This window comes from Morone saxatilis, unplaced genomic scaffold (assembly GCF_004916995.1).
Source record: "Morone saxatilis isolate NCDOM2014 unplaced genomic scaffold, NCSU_SB_2.0 Contig5, whole genome shotgun sequence".
Lineage (NCBI taxonomy): Eukaryota > Metazoa > Chordata > Actinopteri > Moronidae > Morone > Morone saxatilis.
In genome coordinates this window covers 16,702,782-16,725,672 of record NW_023340095.1, presented here as the reverse complement: position 1 = coordinate 16,725,672, position 22,891 = coordinate 16,702,782, and the positions used below count along the sequence as shown (strand labels likewise).

At 41.4% G+C, this 22,891-nt stretch overlaps 3 protein-coding genes across 10 annotated transcripts in view; 1 reads left to right on the top strand and 2 right to left on the bottom strand.

Moving 5' to 3' along the window:
* Window positions 1-415: 415 nt before the first annotated feature.
* Window positions 416-7,437, bottom strand: si:dkey-192g7.3 (T-lymphocyte activation antigen CD80). Of its 3 annotated transcripts, none has more exons than XM_035676977.1 (5): window positions 6,975-7,437; window positions 2,749-3,045; window positions 2,366-2,635; window positions 2,127-2,234; window positions 416-1,921 (listed from the first exon to the last, which is right to left on the bottom strand). In XM_035676977.1, exons 1-5 carry the CDS (start codon window positions 7,018-7,020, stop codon window positions 1,905-1,907), a joined length of 738 nt encoding a protein of 245 aa, XP_035532870.1. In that variant the 5' UTR covers window positions 7,021-7,437; the 3' UTR covers window positions 416-1,904. The 3 variants fall into 3 exon arrangements, with proteins under 3 accessions (XP_035532870.1, XP_035532868.1, XP_035532869.1); XM_035676975.1 differs by having other exon boundaries at window positions 2,127-2,237; window positions 6,975-7,430; XM_035676976.1 differs by lacking the exon at window positions 6,975-7,437 and adding an exon at window positions 5,691-6,049 and having other exon boundaries at window positions 2,127-2,237.
* On the top strand, window positions 6,325-20,286 carry LOC118339374 (amyloid-beta A4 protein). 2 transcript variants are annotated; one of them, XM_035676968.1, is made up of 18 exons: window positions 6,325-6,537; window positions 9,525-9,692; window positions 9,796-9,925; window positions 10,041-10,153; window positions 10,582-10,772; window positions 10,890-11,116; window positions 11,280-11,447; window positions 13,287-13,420; window positions 13,583-13,657; window positions 14,568-14,726; window positions 14,996-15,124; window positions 15,346-15,445; window positions 16,153-16,220; window positions 16,765-16,885; window positions 17,326-17,379; window positions 17,763-17,854; window positions 17,966-18,112; window positions 18,235-20,286. In XM_035676968.1, the coding sequence occupies exons 1-18, from the start codon at window positions 6,478-6,480 to the stop codon at window positions 18,334-18,336; spliced, it is 2,238 nt and encodes a 745-aa protein (XP_035532861.1). In that variant the 5' UTR covers window positions 6,325-6,477; the 3' UTR covers window positions 18,337-20,286. The 2 variants fall into 2 exon arrangements, with proteins under 2 accessions (XP_035532861.1, XP_035532862.1); XM_035676969.1 differs by lacking the exon at window positions 11,280-11,447.
* A 118-nt stretch (window positions 20,287-20,404) lies between these two features.
* gabpa (GA binding protein transcription factor subunit alpha) overlaps window positions 20,405-22,891 on the bottom strand; it is a 5,400-nt gene continuing 2,913 nt past the window's right edge. For all 5 annotated transcript variants that reach the window (XM_035676970.1, XM_035676972.1, XM_035676974.1 and 2 more), the window contains 6 exons: window positions 22,634-22,858; window positions 22,344-22,538; window positions 22,150-22,206; window positions 21,785-21,910; window positions 21,507-21,699; window positions 20,405-21,180 (listed from right to left, as the gene is read on the bottom strand). In XM_035676970.1, coding sequence (XP_035532863.1) covers window positions 20,958-21,180; window positions 21,507-21,699; window positions 21,785-21,910; window positions 22,150-22,206; window positions 22,344-22,538; window positions 22,634-22,858 — 1,019 coding nt within the window. In that variant the 3' untranslated portion in view covers window positions 20,405-20,957. The remainder of the gene's footprint in view (window positions 21,181-21,506; window positions 21,700-21,784; window positions 21,911-22,149; window positions 22,207-22,343; window positions 22,539-22,633; window positions 22,859-22,891) is intronic.

Below are 22,891 nucleotides of genomic sequence, written 5' to 3'. Positions count from 1 at the left end.
ACTGTTTAATAGTTTTCATACTTGTTTGTTTTATATGAACATGGATTATCTGCTGAAAGACGTCTTTATCGTTGGTTTAATAAAGGTAAAAAGGGAAGTGAAATATTTCAAAGGGAAATGAGACTTACTGCCCTGCTTATTTCTGCTGAATTGTATTAGTTATGGAAATGCACAGTGAAATGTCTGAGCTGATTTCTGGTTAATAATGTAGACAGCCAAAATAAACAAATGACTATGCTGTTCATTTTTATTAATCGCTTCTGTCATCTCACACACATTAGTGTTGAAAGGTTCCACCTTTCCTCCAGTTAGACGAATATGTCTGAATTTGTACACTGCTAACGCTCCAAGTCTCAACCTGTTGGAGGAAAGGATCTGATTAATGATGGTAGAATAACAATACAATACAATACAATAAGCTTTTACATCGTTTATTCAGCACACATCAAACATTTCACAGAAAGAAAGCACATGGTAACAATGATGACAATATACAAAACAACAACAAAGACAATGGTACAAAATGACCCGTGGTCTTTAATTGGGCGAGATAAAGGGTGTTCCATTTAATTTCCATTACCACTGCATTGTTTCATTTGAACCCTTTTTTGACCTTGAAACAGTCCACTTATTCACACTGTTACATACGATTGCAATATCTTTTCTTCCAGCTCGCCTCAGATTTGGTGTGCTACCGGCAGCTACTGAACACAGCATACAGGGACCAGTGGTGGGCTGGCCTTCTGGACCAGCAGTGTGTTTCCCAGTTCCCCTGGTTCAACAACATCCAAAAACTTTGTTTGATCAGGATGATATACAGCCTGTATTTGATCAGGATGATATACAGGCATTACTTTTTGGTGTCATATCTCTTGAATCAAAGGGTTCCCTCTGAAACTTGGTGTGCTATATATTACATACAATGACCTTACCCTGTTTATTTATGTGAAACAAAGCAACAACATTCAATGTAACCAGTTTACCACAAAGGCAGTTACTGATTACTTGATTCTTATATTCAGGTGATTATACACTAATGAAAACATACCTGTGAATATTATATTAAATTTCTACCAACAGATCCTCCTAAATGTTACACACTGGACCTTTAATATCTCAGTTACATCCAAATTAACAATGCATATCGGTATTGTGCTATATAAATATCACCTTAATGATAAAATAGTCAGTAATAACGGGTTATAAAATTGTTTAATATCAACCCAGAATTCATATTTTTCACAGCTGTTTCAAAGTGTCATAAAAAGAGTAAATATCTCTGTAGTATATTTCACATTTAACAGTTACAGTATATATATATATGTATATCATATATACAATTATACCAAGGTACATTAAATCATTAAATGGCTCAAATTGATTCAGTAACTTGAAGAAATTAAAAAGTAGATCTTATTCTCATGGGATTATATTATATTAGATTAGAGTGATCACATCCCGTTTAACAGTTACAGAATCCATAATACAAGGTGGAAGGATACAGGGTCATTTTACAGCACAGGGTTGTATAATGAAGTTCATGTTGTAGTATATAAAAATATATATATAAACACAAAAAATATATACAGTGAACTTGATTATTAAACATAAAAACATCCAGCAATGATCATGATAGATTGCTGGATGTTTTTATGTGCTGTGTTTCTTACTGATTACATCAACTCTCATATTGGGTAATCTCTTTTTGCTTGAATTTGAAAGAAAAAACAAACACCAGAACAAGCAATTTCTTCAGTGGGATAAACACAAGATGTAACCTGCCTGTTATCAGTCTCGGTTGACATGATGCCACAGTCATAACCACCATTTGGGGGAAAGTGCTTTCAAATATTCACAGTTCGTCTTGTATGTGTAGCACTAAGAGTTGTCAATCCCCACTTTCCTTATCGTTGGTGAAATCCTGCATCAAAGACATAAGAGAAGGAAAAACAAATTCCATTGAGAGATGCAGGAGCAATAAAAAAAGCAAACACAAAAGAGTTAAACTGGTTGTGGCTTGATTCAACAAGTGTTGTGCAACTCTGACTTAACCAGCTCAAGTACAGTGTGTCAAACTAGTTTTGATAATGACCTCTGGCATTACAACAAACAGCTTTACAACTTACTGTGAGAACGGTGCCACATGACGAGGGAAAATCCAAGCACCAACAAGATAGGAAAAAATTTTAAGTACCGATTTCTCGGTTTCGGGTGATGATCTCCTTTAATGACTTCTGCTGAAAATGAAGACAAATGCAAATAATATGATGATAACATCCTAAATAATATTTTACAATATTGTTTTAGGACGGTTGCTAATATGTAAATCCCATCCTCTCTGAAATAAATAAAAACAAATAGTTACCACTCATTGGGCAGTCATAACTCAAGCGAGTCGGTATGTCTTTGGCCTTGACCTCACATTTAGGTTTTAAGGTCCTGTTGAGTTTAGTATCGAGTTTGCTGGTGAAATGGTAGAGGCCAGTAGAAGGCTCCCAGGTGTCTGTGGTGCTTATGTGGATTGTGGATGAATTTGTGAGAAGCTGTCCGTCCAGTTTCCATTGAATCTCAGCCTTTGGGTACTTTCCCGATACATGACACTGGAAATCTTCCGTTTGACAGACCGTGTAGGTCGCTGGTGAGAGATAAACATTTTTTTGCAACTATTCGCTATTTTTACCATAAATTCATGGGTAAATGAATGAGTGATCAAATACTGTAGGTATGCATAATGAATGAATGACTCACCTACGACGCTTAGATTTACAAATATTTTATTGTATAGCCCTTTGCCTGTGTAAAAGACACATCTGTATTTCCCCTGGTCAGCCGTGGTGATGTTGGTGAGGAGAAGAGAGCAATTATTGCCGTTCTCAGACAGAAATATTTGGGCCTTGTCCTCGTCAGATAAGTTTGAAGATTTAAGCACAACCTTCGCATCTGGATCGTCCTTCTGCCACTTAAACTCGTCCAAAGTTCTCCCTGAGCAGTTGCATGGCAGCAGGACACTGTCTTTAAAGACACCAGTGATATTCTCTTCTTCACCTACAGTAGAAAAGGTAAAGTGAGATTAGTCCAGTGACTCAGACTCTCTTCAACTGGTTTGTTTTTAGGAGACATTACTCAACATATACACTGGAAAACTTTCCACTGCTGCCTTAAAAATGTGAATTAACTGAAATGAACATGTCCATAAAAAATGTGCCAGTGTTAGCCAAAAGGCAAATTTCTAACCGTTGTCCCATGGCCAGGTTAAATTAGCCATTGAAACAAAAAAGTGGGACATGGGCCCCCGGATAGCTCGGTCGGTAGAGCTGGCGACCCATGTACCGAGGCTAAGTCCTTGCTGCAGCGGCCCAGGGTTCGAATCCGACCTGCGGCCCCTTGCTGCTTGTCATCCCCTCTCTCTCTCTGCCCCCCTTTCCTGTCTCTCTTCGGCTGTCACTATCATAAAGGCAATAAAAGCCCCCAAAAAATAATTTAAAAAAAGAACATAAATGGGACATAAATCAATCAGGCATAAACTCAAATGTTGAGAAGACGATTAGTGGCAGTTAAAACATGATAATATAAAATCACTTTACATTACAGAAGACAGAGGTAAAACCAGAACAGGGACACATTGTCATATAGACGCACAAAAAACAAAGCAAGTGACCACAGACAAGGCAGCAAACATGTGTAAGGACAGCAGGTCTGGTGGGGTCTTGCCGTGACTCACAGAAAGGTCTGACTGCGAGTCTATCTGCTGACTACAAAACAGACCAATGAATAATGGCGCCCAGTCTGAGTGGAGCAAAGACCGTTTGTTTTTCTGTGAGTGAAGTTTTTGATACAACGACACACTGATATCTTTATTAGGGTGTATATTATGCATGATCCAAGATGATGAGGATGCAGATAAATAGAAATGTATGGCACAACTAGAGCTCCCCCTGGCTCACCTGTTGTTCGCAGCCTGGCTGCCGTATCACAAGACTAAGACAGCTTCTTCCCTCGGGCTGTGAGACTGATAACTTCTTCCTGAGCACTAAATCATACAAATTACAATAAGTCGGGGACGACTTGAAGGACATATGTGTAGGATTTAGTAGCGTCTAGCGGTGAGACTGTAGATTGCAACCGACTGAAACCCCTGCGAAGGTGAAACTATGGTGGTTGCAAAAAAATCAAAAGATCTTATCTAGAAACCAGTTTTTTGATTTGTCTGTTCTGGGCTCCTGTAGAAAACAAGGTGGTTTCTACATAAGAGGACCCGCTCTGCTGTTGATAAAAAAAAACCTCTAATTTTCAGGTGACTAATGAAAATATATATTCAATTGCTAATTTCAAGATTTGCAGGACTTTTAATTGCAACAGGGTATTTTTAAATTGTGGTGCTGTCACCACCCACACACACAAATATCTGCTTTCACTTCACAAAAGTCTTTTATGTTTTGAGCATGTTAACTGGATGTGAATTTGTCCCTCTTCCCTTTTTGTACATGTGGTGGAGTCACATTATAAACTAATAAATAATACCCAGTCAATTTGGTAATCCTAATCCTTTTCATTGTGCTGTTGTTCAAACACAACTCCACAGGCACTCCTTGAAAGAGTAAGAGACTCTCACTAGTTTTTGTTTACAGAAATCATATAAACAATGTAAAACCTTTGACCTGAATATTGCTCAAGCCCGGCTGCAATAGTCTGGTTTCAGACAAAAGGAAAAGTTATGTTGACATAGCATGAATTAAGTCAGTGCCAACTACATCTACACTTTAATACAGCAAAAAGTTATTGATGGCTCAAGTAAAGTTAATAACTTCCATTAATAAGTGAAGCTTAAAGGTTTGTTTTAGATTAATATTTAATAAGTCGGAACTCAGCAGCCACAGAGTAGTTTTTAATTTAGTATCAAATGTTTGGTGAGATTTAACCAGATAGGTTGTCCACTCCCTAAGTGTTCAACAGATCAGATCACACATAGTTGTGGTAAAAGTGACCACAGACAAGGTAGCAAACATGTGAAACAACAGCTGGTTGCCTTTTAAGATTATACGAAAAAGGAATGCTGTTAAATGTGCTAATTGAACAGTTTTAGGTTCCTGGGAATCAGCTTTACAGAACCTGTGGTCACATATCCATCAACATTTCAATCCACCCAGAAAATGCCTGGCCCTGCAGGCAAACTGAACACATTAGTCTAGATCAAGTTTAAAAATAATGTGTTAATTGACAAAAGACATGTGGAAAAAGATTTGTAAATAAAACTATATTTTGCCCCCTTTAGATATTTCTATGCAATGCTTTACTAATGTGCCACAATATTAATTTTGAGTTAAAATATCTTAACTTGAGGGCTTTTTGAAGCAAATATTCATACATGTGACTGCGATTAAATCCTCTATTTCTCCATGTAGCCCTCTTTTAATTTCCAATCAGAAATGTTTCCACTGGGCTTAACAAATCAGACAGACAATGTGGAAGAATGGAAAAAGCAAACTGTCAATTACTCACATCGAGTAACTTTACCGGTAACACAGGTCTGCATTAATATCCTCAAATGTCCCTTGTAGACTCATTTAATGATGAGTATACGCACCGTTTGTGTCATTATCCTGCAGTGTATCAGCACTAACTATACTATATTCTCACATACAAACGCCAGACCAGCTCTACTCCACCGGTGGGGGGTCTGAAAGGCTTACCTGAGACAGTTAGGACCATAAGCACACACAGGAATGTCTTCATGTTGAGCTCCTTGGATGACGAAAACTAATCGATGTGTCCCGAGTTATAAACTAGGGTAACTATTTGAAAGTTAAAAGTTTTTTTATTCTAACCTGCTCCGGACTGTGTGTCTTTAATTAAGTTTAAAGATCAGTCAACTGAGTCTATAGGTGGGTAAACTCCCAGCACGCATATCACATATCCATTCACGTCCGCCTTCAGTCAGTGTCTGGAAGTGAAGAGAAAATCCTACAGCTTGAGCAATCAGTTGGCTTTCGCTTCCGGAATACAGTCATAAAAATATTTAGTGTAGGGAAATTAGTAACTAGGATGTCTCAAGAACTCCTCCTCCAAGCGGAGACAATCTGAGCCCTACTGGGTAGATCTGCCATAACCACGACACCACAGGTTACACACCAGTGTATAGTGAATAGGTATGTTTTATTATTGGGCTGTTCTGTGTGTTCACATCTTATCAAAGCGAATGGGTGGCGACATGTCAAAAATGTAGGTTTTATTTGCCATGCACACACACACACATCCACACATACCGCCACACTCCCCCGCCTCCATCCATCCACCCACACCAAACACATCCCTCCAGCCTCACACCGTCACAGTCGGGAGCTAAATAGGGAGGGATCACCGGGATCGGAACACTTCAGCCGCCGCTGTGTCGACACAACAACACCGGCCCCGCTTTAACATTTCTTCTAACGGACAAATCGTGAACATAACGGGGGTGCTGGATACCGGGAGGACGGCATGGGAGAGCTCACGGCGGTTCTGCTGTTACTGGTGGCGACCTTGACGCTTTCATCCGAGGTGAGTACAACGGAGCCAACCTGAGGCGGTGGGAGAGAGTCGGTGAGCCGTCCCCCTGGCTCCGCTCGTCTGCGGGCCTGTGGTTGCTTTCAGCGGACACCAAACCGACCGCAGTCGCCAACCACCGCGTCGTATCTGAGCAACGGCGTGTAATAACAGCGGTTAGAATATACGTGTAACCGTTATAACGTTCCACTGATGACATGCAGGCTGTGTAACAGTTATAGTTACTGTTACCGAGCGGCTACCAAAGATAACAGGATTACTGGGCTTGGCTGAGGCCCACACTCGCTTTGATCCAGTAAAACGGCTTTTTCCCTGAACGTTTTGAACACATTGCTGTGTGAGTCCATCGAAATCCCAGAATTATCGCGTACACAGATTTACTGCGTAGAATTAGCAAAGCAAATAATGTCAGCAATGCTACCAAGGCCTACCGTTAGATGTCAGTGATTGACAGCTTGGCCCTGCCATGTTGGACATGTTTTGGTTTGTCTCGGGGGTGATGTTTCTGGCTGTGGGTTATATAATGCCCTTTAAATACTCTGCTAGTAGTCAGTCTTTTTTTTTTTTTTGTAACTGCTAGTTAGCTGAAGTTAAGTCTCACAACTACTGCAATGAGTAGGTTGTAGAAAGCTAACGTTAACTAGCTTTTCCCAGAAAATGATCACGGATTGGCATGGCAACCGCTACGGGCTAACGTCGACCGCGCGTTCCGTCAGTTTGCCCTGTTCCAAATGTTAACGGTTTCCAACAGACCCGTCTGTATCGGACAAATACAACAAGAGCACTTCAGCTTTAATGTGAAATAAGTACATTCATACTAAACAGGTTTTTTTTTTTTTTTTGGCAATGCTAATGTACTAGTGTTATTTGGTGCTGCTGCGTCGACCTGGCCCAGTTGGTCCAGCGTTGCAGCTGCAGGGTGGTGATATTGCTGAGGAGAATGGAAAAAGGATGCAGCCCTTTTTTTAGTTTGACACAAGCAAGATGGCGCCTGTAGCTTGGCTGCTGTTGCTGTGCAGGACCAGAGAGAAGTACACAGCTTAGGACCAGCTGGGAAAGGGATGAGTAGGGCCTACGTTGTGATATGCAAATCACTTACGGCTGTTTTCTCATTACCGTGCTGCGTTTAGGGATTGAAGGCTCAGTATAATAACTCCTACTACTGTGCTGCTTTACCACCCGAACCAAACTCCAGCATGCTGCAGTGAGAAATGTCTCTACAGAGGAATTATACAGGACACTATTCACAGTTCAAGAGCTTTCCTCAACAAATATAATCATATATACTTATGATTGTCCTGATTATCATTCTTTTCTGTACTATTAGGCTAGGAAATCTTAGCAGGTTCACTATACTATTCCTGTTATAATACTTAATGACAGAGCTATCACTATATCTTATGACATATGGTTTATGTCTTTGCTGAAATATTTCGGTAGCATTTAAAATAGCCATTTTCATAGGGTTGAATCTAGTTAAATCCACCCATTTTATTGCAATGTACTGCATATTCTGTGCTGCATGTGTTTCTGGCTGCAGGCTGAGTCATGACAGAAAGAGTCCCACAGGCCCTGCAGCTCCAGTACCTAGATGTGATAACCTTTGTGCACTATCATGGCCTGCTGCCACACTCCCCTAGAGTCACACACGAGTGTTTTGGAGCTTTGATGTAAGACCAGGTCAGACTGGTTATCTCACTGTAACCCTACACTAATAAGCACAGGGGCAATTTACTGATACCACATGGCTTAATATAACTGTGCCTTGTTCCTTAAATGTTTTCCAAAGGAATGTGACTTAAAGGACATGAACCAGTGAAATATAGGGACAATAACTACACATGGACTCAGCATGATGTGATTTAAGGCACAAGTTGTTAGGTGCTAGGACTACCGTCACATATACTATATCTTAACACTATTTTGTTTTATACTCTGTACATTCCTATATCCCTGTGTTCAACTGGGTGTTGGTTTGTGCGCCTGCTGTTTACTGCTGCAGTGTATACTTTTGTAATTTACTGTTTCGGTTCAAACTATGGACAAGAATGAGAAGAAAGTGCCATATGATTAATGGGCTCACATTAAAAAAAAGGAAGTTCCCGATAATCAAATGGGCTGATTAGGGCAGAATAGAGTTGTTTCTACAGAAAGGAACAATGGGCTGGCTCATCCGGACTCACAGGAGGCTAATAATAGGCAGATCTTCACAGGCAAACATAGTCATTTAAAGATTGGCAGCAGATGGTTTGGTGGTTAGCGTATTGTGAACTTGCAGCATCAGTCTTTACTGAAAAATAGAGGGCCAAGAAGGTGAAACAGACTGAGACTTCCTCCAATTGTTTCCCCAAACACAAAGGAAAGAAAAACAGTAAGTGGAAAAAGCTATGTCCTGTTGAACACAGTTGAAGGCCAAAGCCAGTTCTTATGAAAGATTGGTTGTTTGCACCTTATATTCACTCACATTTGGACTTTGGTGGTTTAATACGTTCTCTACTCTTTGCTGTAATAGGCTATATGATCTTTCCTACCAGTTCACTGCACTTTCTCTAATATAGGATATGAATAAAACCTCATAAGCCAGGCTAACAATAGGAACATGCGCTGCCAGCGGCTGTAATGCTTAGCTCTCTGGCTTACGGGCTCAAAGGGATGAAACTGAGTATCTTGCCTTGCTTAGGCTTAAAGCAGTAGTATTGTCATGTATTTATTTATATAATAACGGCAACAGTGGAAGAGTAAAGAGCTCTTTATCCTTATGATTCCTTTATCATAATAATGCATTGAGAGACAGAAGTTTGTGCAGGATTATATGTGAAAGGAAGTAGAGTCAACTGAAAGGGCCTATATGTGTATATATAGATATAGACATAGACATAGATATAAGCTGCACCGGGAAAAATGTATGGTTAAGCTATACTTTAGCCAGTGTGGTAGGATCAGCCTTCATCTGTGTCCTCTCTTTTCCCTTGTCTGTCCAGGTGCCTGCTGATGACTCTGTGGGTTTGCTAACGGAGCCCCAGGTGGCCATGTTCTGCGGGAAGCTCAACATGCACATCAATGTGCAGAGTGGCAAATGGGAGTCTGACCCCTCCGGCACCAAGAGCTGCATCGGCACCAAGGAGGGAATCCTGCAGTACTGCCAAGAGGTATTTAAACAGAGCGAGAAAGCCATGCAAGAGACAACAAACAGGGACAGAGAGAGAGAGCAAGTGAGCAAGTAAACACAAAACATCTCTGCCTTTTCTCCAGGTGTACCCAGAGTTGCAGATCACAAATGTTGTGGAGGCCAACCAGCCCGTCAGCATCCAGAACTGGTGCAAGAAAGGCCGCAAGCAATGCCGCAGTCACACACACATTGTGGTGCCGTATCGCTGCCTGGGTAAGCAGTTTTAATGATACAGGTGGATGTTACTGAGCATGTTTGTGTGTATGGTTGCATGTGTGAACGGACACACTAACTACCTGTAATAAGCGAAGGCATTTTTATGTTGCAGTTGGTGAGTTTGTGAGCGACGCCCTGCTGGTTCCTGACAAGTGTAAGTTCCTGCACCAGGAGCGTATGGACCAGTGTGAGAGCCACCTGCACTGGCACACTGTAGCCAAAGAGGTGAGGACAGACAATAAGACAGCATTACGTGTGCATTGCATTGTGTTAACCTTCATATTGTATGTTAGGCTCCCTCTGTTATTTTTCTCATTTTCTTTCTATCTGTAGTTCTGCTGAATGACTCAGCACTCTTTAATTTAATCCTCTCAAACTCTGCCGTCAGCCTCCTCTGCCACTTGGTTCTGATTTGTGTTCCTTTTGTTCTCATGCCTTTCTGATTGTTCATTAATGTGCAGTCACCCACAAAGTCTCGTCTGCCAAACATTGATTTTTTTAAATTTATTCTGTTTTAAAAAACAATCCGTGCAGCTGAGCTCCTCATTTCCACTTAAGATTTACCACAATAAGCTAAGCTTGTATACACATGAGTGTTAAAAGCCATTCAAGTGCTGCAGGAAGTAATGATTAATGTCTGTTATTAAAATTAGTCCTGCGGAGACCGCTCCATGAATCTCCATGACTACGGGATGCTGTTGCCATGTGGTATTGACCGTTTCCGGGGGGTGGAGTTCGTCTGCTGTCCGACGGAGGCTGAGCGAGAGTTGGACAGCGCAGAGTTAGAAGGGGAGGAGTCAGACGTCTGGTGGGGTGGAGCTGAGACCGAATACTCTGATAACAGGTATCATCACTCACCACACTCATCACCAGTTCACCCACACACACACACACACACACACACACACACACACACACACACACCTCGATACATGGACTGAACAGACTGCTCTCCCTGCAGCATGTCGCGTCCGGCAGACACAGAGGCTGCCACCACGGAGGATGACGAAGACGAGGATGAAGAGGCGGACACTTTTGAAAGGGACGAGAACGGAGATGGAGAGGAAGATGAGGAGGAGGACGAAGACGACGTGACTGACGAACGTGACAGCGATGAGCGCAGTGCTAACGTCGCCATGACAACCACCACCACCACCACCACTGAATCAGTTGAGGAAGTCGTTCGAGGTAAGAAGTGGATACACACACACTTTGTTTGTTTTCATTTATTGGTTGTTTTTTTAGTGTGTGTCACTTTTATGTTTTCCATAAAATCCAGAAGTTCACATTTTGCATTGTTCCATTTTTATTTGATATTTAATTTACGTTCGCCTGTGTGCACATATCTCAGCTGTTTGTTGGGCTCGAGCCGAGTCAGGCCCGTGTCACGCCATGCTGGAGCGTTGGTACTTCATGCCTGAGAAGGGCCGCTGTGTTCCCTTCTTGTTTGGGGGCTGTGGGGGCAACAGGAATAACTTTGACTCTGAGGAGTACTGCCTAGCCGTCTGCAGCAGCTCGTGTAAGTCCCAGGACCGGAGCCGTGTAAACCCTGAAGCGCCCGCACCACGAGCCTGATTCCTGTCCTCAGGCTACTGCAGATTGTCTGTCTCTTTCTCTGTCTCTGCCTGTCCTGAGTGTCTGATGGCTCTTAACCACTCGGAGCACTGACAAGTGGATTCGGTTGCTTGTATTCTAGTCTTGTTTCGAGTTTTATAGGATTACTTTCTCAGCAAGATAAAAACATATCTTGGATTGGGAAGAAGACGTAGAGAGGGGGAAAAGATAAAGGCCAGGGAATCACCCATCTCCCTGGAATAACATAGTTTTGTTTATCTTTTGCAAAAAGCAAAGAAAAGGCTTTTACATTTGTGGTAAAAATGAAGCTAACTGGTTGGCCATAGCTCCATTGATAATGCTGATGATTTTGTATTTCTCTTATTTTCAACAAATCCATTGAACCAACAATGCATTAGTCTGTCTCTGAATACTTTTGAACTCTGACTGATCTGTGGCTTTCAGTCCCAACACTATTCCTTCCTATAGAAAATAGGAATTAAATATATATATATTATTGTTTGAAAAAGCTCAGTAATTTCCTCAAAAAATCTATTATCACTATTGTTTTTGGCTAAATATTGTAAACAGGAGTAAATAGAGCTGTTGGGGAATATTTTCTGCCATAGATTAATACACATTTGGTTCTCTAGTTAGTGTTTGCAGCAACCAGTATGATGAGTGTGGTATTTACTTAAAAACTAAACTACAGTGTCCATGTTCATCATACAGAAGGAACAAATCACCCAGTGCATCTCACTGATGTGTTTTTAATAGTTTTTACACTAGAGGCCCCTGGCACAGTGGAATAAACTATATGAGACTTTGACTTGTTAGTCGGATCAATTCATTGATGGTTTCGTTCTTTTCGTGGAATTTGTTGTCAATAAGATAAATCAACCATCCTTTAAGAAGCTTTGAGACCATCTATTTACATAATATATTTAGGTTGTAAACTACATAAGAACAGTCAGTAGTTTAATTTAGGATTTTTAAACATTGCAGTGAAAAGGAAAATTAAAAGAAAAAATGTAACAGCAAGTGGATCAAGTGAGTGTCCCTGTTGGAAAGCAGCCATGATGCTCTAGTAGTCATTCACTTTAAAATCATTTGATTACTCATTTCATTGTTTTCTAACCAGTAACACCAACTGATACTTCTTACAGCATGTGGATGAGGCAGCGTGAATACTGAACCTCGAATGACGATGTGCGTCTGCATGCACTTCTGTACACGCGTGTGTTTGCATGCCTTGCAGTTGCAGGGTCTTGTGCCTGCTCCTGCTGCGTCGTAGTAGTCTGACCTGGCAGTTGTGGGTCTCTAACGATGTCGTCAACATGTCTTAACCAGCTGAGTGTTGCAGTGTGTTCATGGTCATAGCGTGTGTGTACGTGTGTGGATGGGGGAGGGCGTTGTCAAAGGTTAACGGGTTGATTTGCTGTTTCCACATAGTGAAGCACCACACTCCTCTGCCCTGATGCTGACTCTGCACTTTTGGTCTTATCTCCAGGCTCCCGCATTAAATAAAGACATATGCACAGCACTTGTACTGGGAAACTAATCATCCTGTGTCCACTGATAACCTGTATATCTATTGTACCTTTATTTGTGTTTATATTAAAACTATTTCCTGTATGTCCCTAACCTGCTTTATGTTTTTCACACACTAGTTTAAACTCGCTGTCTTTTAAATTGTGTGTGCTTCAGATGCACTGGGATCAGTGTATTTCCTACATTTACCTTTAAGGCATCATCTTTACTTGTATTTGTATCATCCTCTGAGTTGTTCTTTGTTCTCCTCCAGTGCCCACCATGGCCCCCAGTCCTCCAGATGCTGTGGATCGGTACCTCGAATCTCCCGGGGATGACAGCGAACACGCTGACTTCCAGAAGGCCAAGGAAAGCCTGGAGGCCAAACACCGTGAAAGGATGTCACAGGTATGTTTACGTGCCAGGGGTTAACAGTTTACATCATAAACATTTCTCTCTGGGATTTTAACCTCTCAAGGTTTTCAAATGTCTGATCTGACGTGATAATGACTGAATGTGTCAGTATGTAATGGTTGCTCTGGTCCCTGACGTGATGCTCTTCACTTCCAGGTGATGAGGGAGTGGGAAGAGGCTGAGAGACAGGCCAAGAACCTTCCTCGTGCTGACAAGAAAGCTGTCATCCAGGTAGGAAACACACCAAGACTTTTTCTCTATTTCTTATTTTATATATGTCATTTGTACATGTCAAAGGTGTTTGTTATCAAAATATTTGAGCTCCATTATATTGGAGAGAAGTAAACGAAAATCAGTAAATCCAATCCTTCAGATTTAATTGGATGGTGTAAAAGTAGACGTGACTTAGTGAATGCGGAGTGATACGGAGCTGGGGTGAGATTCGCAGCAGTAGAGGAAAGTTGGCCTTCACCCACACCTCCTTCACCTCAGGAGCTCGAGGGGCAGAGGATGAGGATTTTGACAACCGATTCTTTTCCAAGCAGGATCTTCAAAACAGATAATAGATAACAAATGACATATTGAGCTTCAGATATTTTTTGAGCTGATTTGCCTGATTATTAATCTAATTGTTTTTATCACTTTCGATTGGATGAATTTATGTGTGAAAATTAGTCATCAAAAATAGTTTAATGTTTACAGGAGAAGAAAAAATACATTTTAAGATAAAAACACTTTTTTTTGGAGATAATTGAACTTTGGACACGGGATTAGAACTTGAATTTTTTCAGTGTGAGTTTTTAAATTTTGGTTATTACCTTGATAATTGCTACAACATGACGATAAAAAAAATCCTATTTTAAAATGTAAAGGAGTACCCTTTATGTCAGAACAACAACAACATTAATTTCAGAGAGGAGCAAAACAATAAAGAAATAAAATGATATCATGATTGCTTCCTCCACATTCCTTCATGGTTTATGTTTCCCAGCACATTGCTTTGCACAACCCCACAGTGTGTCATGAACCTTATAAGGCTTATAAAACATTTAACTATACTTGAACTGTATTTATAACCGGATACATAATAAAAACAGTTTGTTGTCTCATCTCTTGCATGTAATATATACTGTATTTACAGCACTTCCAGGAGAAGGTGGAGGCTCTGGAGCGGGAGGCAGCAGGAGAGAGGCAGCAGCTGGTGGAAACGCACATGGCCCGGGTGGAGGCTCTGCTCAACAGCCGCCGACGCCTGGCTCTGGAAAATTACCTCAGTGCCCTACAGGCCAACCCTCCACGGGTACACGCTCACACACGTCACCTGTGCACTTTTCAATGAAAGCAGAGCTGTTAGATGAAGTCATTGGTGTGTTAATGGGAGAGTTTAGAGACAAGTAACAATGGCTTTCTCAGTACTTCTCCTATGTGTCAGATTATTCTGTAAGTGTAACTGGCAAGGAACATAATGAAGTGTATGTTAAGTAAAAACAGCACATCATATATATGTTTTTATAAGGCTTCCGAAAGTGTAATAATTCCACTAACGACATATGTCACTGCCACCACCAGGCTCGTCAGGTGCTGAGCCTGCTGAAGAAGTACGTCCGTGCAGAGCAGAAGGACAGGCAGCACACGCTGAAACACTACGAGCACGTCCGCACAGTCGATCCCAAGAAGGCAGCACAGATCCGACCACAGGTACTCTTCCTCACACACATACAGTCAAACCCTTTAGCTGTACTAAACCTTTAAAGTGCTGAAATGCTTATCGTACCATAAAATCTCATACCGTTGCAACTCTAGTTGGTAACTTCTTAGTATGGCCTAAAATGTAAACATCCAGGTTTTAACACGGTTTGCATAGAAAATGATGATTTCAGAATTGGACTGGAACTTCTTCACTTTCTCCCGACCTTTAGGTTTTGACCCACCTACGTGTGATCGATGAGAGGATGAATCAGTCACTGGGTCTGCTCTACAAAGTTCCCAGTGTGGCCAGTGAGATCCAAAACCAAGTCTGTAAGTGTTTGATTCATACTAATTGATGCTAACTGTATAAATGATCGGCTGCACAAGGCGTACGAGGATTCACTATTTTGTATCTAAATAAAATTAAACAATACAGTAAAATACTCACTGATGACACAGAAAATAATGTAATTTACACACAGAGCAGATTAATTATTCCATTGATCACCATCACAGTTTACCATTTGTTATGTTTGCCCACTAAATTTAAGTTAATGCAGGCATTGGAGTAGAAACATTTAGTTGATTTATTGATCAAATAAATAAAATCAAATGCCAAAAATTAATGTTTCAGCTTCACAAATGTGAGTATTTTCTGATTTTCTTGGTCTGTTATGATAGTAGACAGCATTGGTTTTGTGATATTTTTCGATGTTATCTTTCTCACACTGGATTAAGGTTGAATTAAACCGCCCTACATATGACCAGCACTATTGTGCAGTGGGACTATACAGACTTAATGAAGTGACCCCCAACCTCTTGTAGTGCTGAGTGAGGATGAAAACGAGTTTAACGGCGTGTCTGAAGTCCAGTGATGCATGGTGTGCTGATGGCACAGCGTCTCTACTGTTAGAGGTTGTTTGTCCTCAGTAATCAGGACACTGTATAGCATGCATTTAAACTCCCACCATTTCTCCCTCCCATCTATAATCGTGCTGCTCTCTCTCTCACGCTCTCTTTCTCCTTTTTCTTCCTAGCTGTTATAGTGCAGAGAGTTCAGTCGGAGCTGTCTCAGCAAGTCTCTTCCCTGCAGAGCGATGGGCGGGTGAGTCGAGTTGCACCCACTCACATATGCATAGAAAACTGTCCTGTATAAACTGCACTCTGCCTCATATATAAATAGAGTCACCTATGAACAGTGATAGGAGACAAAGTTGCGCAGAAATACTGAGATGCAGTCTTGGTAGTGGAGTGGTGGATTTAATTCCGAAGTAAGAAATATCGAAAAGCAAAGACTAAAATGAGTTTTTCAGACGTTGTTTAAATCTCTCAGCTGATTATATAGTGGGGGATGTCATCGGGTACAGTGAATGAATAAATGTCGAGAAATCCCACTGATCTGAAAAGAATATGATCTCCAGAAAGGATGTTGTATCTGAAGGGCACAGAGAGATCAGTTGTAGAGATCAGGAATTTTTGCTTTCAGCTTCAGTAAAGTGGTTTGGGCACATAAAACGAGTCCTGTGGGTCCTATCAGACATTTCTCCCTTTTAGCAGATAATCATCCGGATTAGATCATATTTACAAAGGAACCCTCTCTGACTGTTCCATGCCGACACGCCCAGATTAATATTCCTCTGTGTGTGCAGGTGGATGGCAGAGTGAGTTATGGAAATGACGCTCTGATGCCTGATCAGGCCTACAGCTCTGCTCCTATGGACCCTGGCCTGGACGGACTGGGCTTCAACCAGCCCAACACAGAGAACCACGGTAACACACACACACACACACACAACCACACACAACACACAACACACACACACACACACACACACGTAAAGATACTTTGAATATCATAAAATGATATACTCACTGTTTACAGATGAAAGGTCAGTTAAGTTGAAGTGAAGTTCACAGACATCATATTGATTCATCTAGATCAGCTGTAGCCTCAGTCTGTGCCAGGGCCACTGGACCAGCTAACAACACAGCACCCAGCCATAAATGTGCAAATGTTCCACTGAGCGGTGTTAGATCAGTCGCCCCTGTGCACTTTGACTCTCCACATCACACATAGTTAATTCACTCACATTTAAATATGCGGAGGTGTTCTTACCTTTTAAAGTGATAAGTTGTTGCAAGGCGTAATGGGAGAAACTGAGTCACTGATAACACAGATTATAATCTCCTTTTTCATTTTTTTTCTGCAGTTGAACCTGTTGACGCTCGTCCAATTCCGGATAGAGGACTCCCCACACGACCTGGTGAGTGTGATTGTATTTCTATTTCAGGCTCTTTCCACAGAATTGGGAGATTATTCAATATTATCTTTGATCATGGTCTAATTGTTTCATAACATAATCCCAAAGGTTACTTTCAGTTTCTCAACAAAATGTATTAGGTGGATCCTTGTGGGTTTTTCTTCACTGCTTTGCTTTTCCCACTACTACCACTAGGGAATAGTGTGGGAGTGTATTGCTTCACTGGCATGCTGACACAAACAAAATGAGGACACACTTGTAAAAACATTGCTCCAAAATCCTACTACTACTGGTCAACATTGTATTTAGGACAATAAACTGCTAATTCACTACTGAATGCTGTTATCTCTTACATACTTTGTCTTTGTGCGCTCCTTTTGTTTCAGTATCTGCCCTGAAGCCAGAGGAGATGCCAGAAGTGCGAATGGAGACTGAAGAGAGGCAAAGTGCTGGTTATGAAGTTTACCATCAAAAACTGGTATGAAAACCATTCTAGTCCTACACAAAGAAAACATCGCCATGTCATTTATTTTGTTCTTGCTGTGTCTGTGCTTTGTGCACATAAATAGTTTTGTTTTTCTACTGGCAGGTGTTCTTTGCTGAGGATGTCGGGTCCAATAAAGGTGCCATTATTGGACTTATGGTTGGAGGGGTTGTCATAGCAACCGTCATTGTCATTACTTTGGTGATGCTGAGGAAGAAACAATACACTTCTATTCATCACGGTGTAATTGAGGTGAATAAAAGCCGTTATGAACAGGTGGTTTTGTGTGAAGCACAGAACAGAAATCAGTGTTTGTTGATCTGTTTGTCTACATTAAATTCTTTTGTTGACCAACATTCTTCATCTGTCGGTAGGTGGATGCAGCGGTGACACCAGAGGAGCGTCATCTGGCCAAGATGCAGCAGAACGGCTATGAGAATCCCACCTACAAATTCTTTGAGCAGATGCAGAACTAAATAACTGCTCGTCAGCGTTTTCTTCAGGCGTATCCCAACCCCACACTCTCACTCGTAGGGTCTATTTCATTCTGGTCCCTCGCCCTCAAACCTTCGCTTTCTCACCCTTTTGAGGGGGAAGGAAATATGTGAACACATTTATACTTTTACCTGCAATTGGTCAGACAAGGGTACCCTGTTTCACCTGCACATTTCAGCCAATCACAACAAAAACGTCATAGTTATTGTATTGACAAACCAACACCCTGTTGATGATTTATATGAAGTCACGGCAGTACTGTGCTCGTGGCTGAGACCAGAAACATGTAAACCCAAGCAGTTTAATTCAGTTACTCCCTCATCGCTCCAACAGTTTGTTCCATTTTCCTCAAACTGCCCCGCACATCCCCGCTCCCCTGCTCTCTGATAACAGCTGTGCTGTGTTTGATGACATAACAGTTCTTAGAACTGGCAGTGGGAGGAGGGGCTCTCAGAGCGCCTCTCCGCACTATCAAAGCCCAAGTGTTTCAGGTTTGTTTTTCAAAAAAGAAGAAAAAAACACAAAAATTCTACATAATCAAAGTATGTAAAAGTTGAAAAATATTGAACGTTTTGTTTTATGTTTTTTTTTTATGTGTAATATATTAAGACAGAGATTAGCTGTAAGTATATGTAGTGCATGGCAATATTGATGACAGATACAGTATACTGTATGTTGAGGTCCTCGAGAGCGGTCCTCTTACTAGATATTTTAGCAGGATTGTACATTTCTAGTGTCTTCTTTGTGATCTTGTGATATGAAGAAGAAAGAGTATTCAGAATCCGGTCTGCTTTGTTGTCACAGACTTGCTTTAACTGAATCTTGGCTCGTTATGCTCATCTCCACGCTTCACTGTTGTGTTAGCTGCATGGGCAAAATGCTCTATATGTAATATATGAAGTGTTATAGTATCCGAAAGGAAGATGATTTTGTTACCGTTTGCGTTCTATGCACTCTGTCATTTTGGAAGTCTGATTATTATCACCAAATATTATTCCTGTTAAGTCCCTGAGGTCAATTCACACCGTCGCTGGTTTTTATTAGACTGAGGATAAAGGTCAAATATTAGAAAGGAGGTTTTCTGAAAGTGTACCATTCCAGATTTTATCATTCCAGTCTCTCTCTCGATTGTAAATATTTGGAAGATAGAGATCCAACTCTCAATAGCCCAGTTTCATTATCAAGCTCCCATCTGTCTTTTCCCCTCGTTCATGTGTTCTCTGATCTTTCTTTCTAAACCCCCATTTGTCCTGTTTATCCTCTCTTTCTGGCTGTGTCAGCAATATTGTACAGTGCAGCACTTGGGAGTCTTTGATGAAGAGACAGGACCTTTGGGCCCAGGGAGATCACAGGTTTTCTAGGTGGTCCCATCCATCGCCACTCCACACACACATTCCTTCACCAAATCTCACACCTTCTATTTTTCTACATTTCCTGTGTATACATGTACAGTGCTTCTGTCTGTCCTGTGGTGGATATTTCTTTGCCTGCACATGTGTTGTCAAGACACTTAAAATTGTCTTCATGAAGGTGGCAATGAATTACCATGAACACAGGGAGGATGACCACAACTCACATCAGCGTAGACACATTTCCCTCTCCCTTAATTAAGTTATTACCGCCACCTCCAGTAAACATGAATGTGACATGCATATTGTGCATTTTATACCATAGAAATACAACACATATCACCTCTCTATACATTCTTTCCACATGTACACACTAACTGAAGCGCTTAATCAGGTGAATGTTTAAAATTTGTATTGATGCTCACTGTGGGTGTGTTTGGAGGCTCGTGTTTAAAAAAAAATGATGCATTTTTTCTCTCATTATTCAATGACCTTCCTCTGTGTGTAGTTTAATGAACCATTTGCATAGAGTAAGAACAAGCTTTCTACACTCACTATACCATGAATAAAATTTTGAATGTACATATAACTTTGTGGCTGTTTTCATTTTGAATCTCTTACTGATTTATACAGGATTAAAAAAAAAACAGAAATATTTAGATTCCAAAGCTTAAAAGATGAAATGACTGGATCACAAACGTTAAGAAAAATGCTTGCCACTTTATTCCCTTTAGTGGACAAAAAAGGTCCAACAATTTAGGGAACAAACACTAAATAAAATACAAAACAGGTCCTCTATAAATGGAAAATATGAAAATACACTTGTCCTTGTGTCTATCAAAAACATGAAGTACCGGTATATACAGTGGAAATTTGATCCTAAACTACAGACACATTACACAAAGCTCATATCTGGGTTTTCAGTCACACGTTCAAGCATTCGGTCACATGCACACAACAGCTCTCAGTAATCGCAGACACTCGCCATCTCATTCTGAATGCGCTTCTCTTGGTTAGCGTTAAAGAAAAGCTAAAAAAAAAGTTTTTACCTGCCTCCATGTAACTTGAATCAAACTGTAAAGACAATAACAATGATGTTACTCCACACTGATCAATCGTGGATCAGCTTTGCATTTCTGTGTCTAATGAACACAGCTGTGTCAGAGAAAGAAGAAAGTTAATTTGATTTCCAATCAGCTGCGGAGAGCGATGTTTTCCCGAGGCAGCCGGAGAGTGCTGTATCGTGGCGTTCTTCAACTGTCTTTGTCTAGTGTCGTGGTGGCCAGGGTCACTGTAGTGATTGGCTGGCCCATGCCGTGCATCTGCATACGAGCCAGTTTCTTCTGTTCACACTCGGTCACCAGGTTGTTGAGCTCAGCCGCGCTGTAGCCAATCAGAGTTCTCAGGTCGCACACAAACTTGTAGACAAAGCGCTTGCCTTGCACCTTGCTGATCATGTCCCCATCGTAGTAATACCTAGACGAGAATGTCAAAGTCAGAAAATCTCCTGACAGTCAAAATAAAAACATACAATTGAAGAGTATCACATGAAACTAATTAATAATGGTTGTTTTTCACCAGGCTGCCTTGCAGTTTACACGACATGAGATGTACCTGTGAAAACAGAACTATTCTATTACTCTTCTGTAGCCCAGGAGGAGCTTTGTTACCCACAGGTCGGACTCAAACCCCTCTCTGCTGCAATAGGGACTCAGCCTTGGTACATGGGGCACCAGCTCTACCGGGTGAGCTCTAAAGGTGCCCCTGAGACTTTTAACAGAAAACCTCTTTTAAAAACAAACCTGAGGGCTCTGCTGAGTTTCTCATAGTTCATAGTGGGTTTGTTTTTGCGCTGGCCCCATTTCTGCGCCACAAGTTCCGGCTGGTTGAGTTTGAACTCGCCCTCCTCGCCCACCCAGGAAATGCAGTCTCTGGCATCCTTGTCTGTCAGAAGCTCCAGCAGGAACTGCCACAGCTGGATCTGCCCGTTGTTGCCTAGCACAGGGAAACACAGCAGTCAGTGGCAAATAATCAAAAACAAAAACACTCACACTGAGTCTTTGTTTGTATTAAGTACTACCTGTGCGGTTGCCAGGCGAGCTGCGCTCCTCTCCTCCTGAAATGCGGGGAGCTCTAGGGCCTCGGCTCTGCTTCAATACCTTTATGGCTGTGGGTGTGCTCACTTGAGCCGGGATTATCTGCACAGCTGGAAATGGAAAAGACAGAGATGAACTTTGATTTGAATTTAAAGGACCACTGACATCTGGTGGTGAAGCTGTACATTGCAAACATTTGAGTACAGCTCCATTGTCCAAGCGTGTTGGAGAAACTTGCCAAAAATGTGAAAGGACGTATTTAGTGCAACAGACATTTTCAGATTTTGTGCAATTAAGTTTAAAAATGTTCATTAACATTAATTTCCCTTTTATTTAATTAAAAACTTACGTTGATCAATGGTGACAGTAGCGTCCCCTCCAGACTGGTCCTGGCTTGCCAACACATCTGAAATAAATAAAAGGGATTAGGGTCTTCATTTTTAACTCTTTCAACTCTTTAAAACACATTTTTGTCCATCAACTGTGTGTACAAACTGCACACACACACACACACACACACACTAAAACGACTATCTGACTTACATTTGCGCAGAAGTTCCAGGTGACTCCAGAGGATCTCTCCATTGGGCACTTTCTGAAGGAACTCTTCCTGGTTGAATGCACAGAGATCTCGACCTGGGATGTGAATGCTGCCTATTTCCATCTCATCGATGTTAAACTCCTTCATTACCCACACAGCCCAGTGGATCACCTGGTCAGCTGTCCAGAGCAGAGGGTCTGTGGAGAGAAAGAGAGAAACCTTATACATTAACAACCACATGATTTTAGGGTCGTTTTCCTACAGTAATGTATTTTATTAAAGTGTTCCTCACCATACGGTATTCCCAGGCGAACCTGCTCTTTGCGGTAGCCTTCAAGTGCTGCAGCCCAGCGTGTAACCTGCTCTGACGTCTCATCAGACAGGCCAGATCGCTCCACAGCAATGAGCTGGCCCTCCTCCACCAGAGCTCCCTCCTCTCCTGCTGCATCGGGATCAATCACCACCTCTACTGTTTCTACTGGCTTCACAATTTCCAAAATGTTCAACTTCTCTTCACCTGGAAGAGGGAGAAAAACACAGCTGAGTGAGG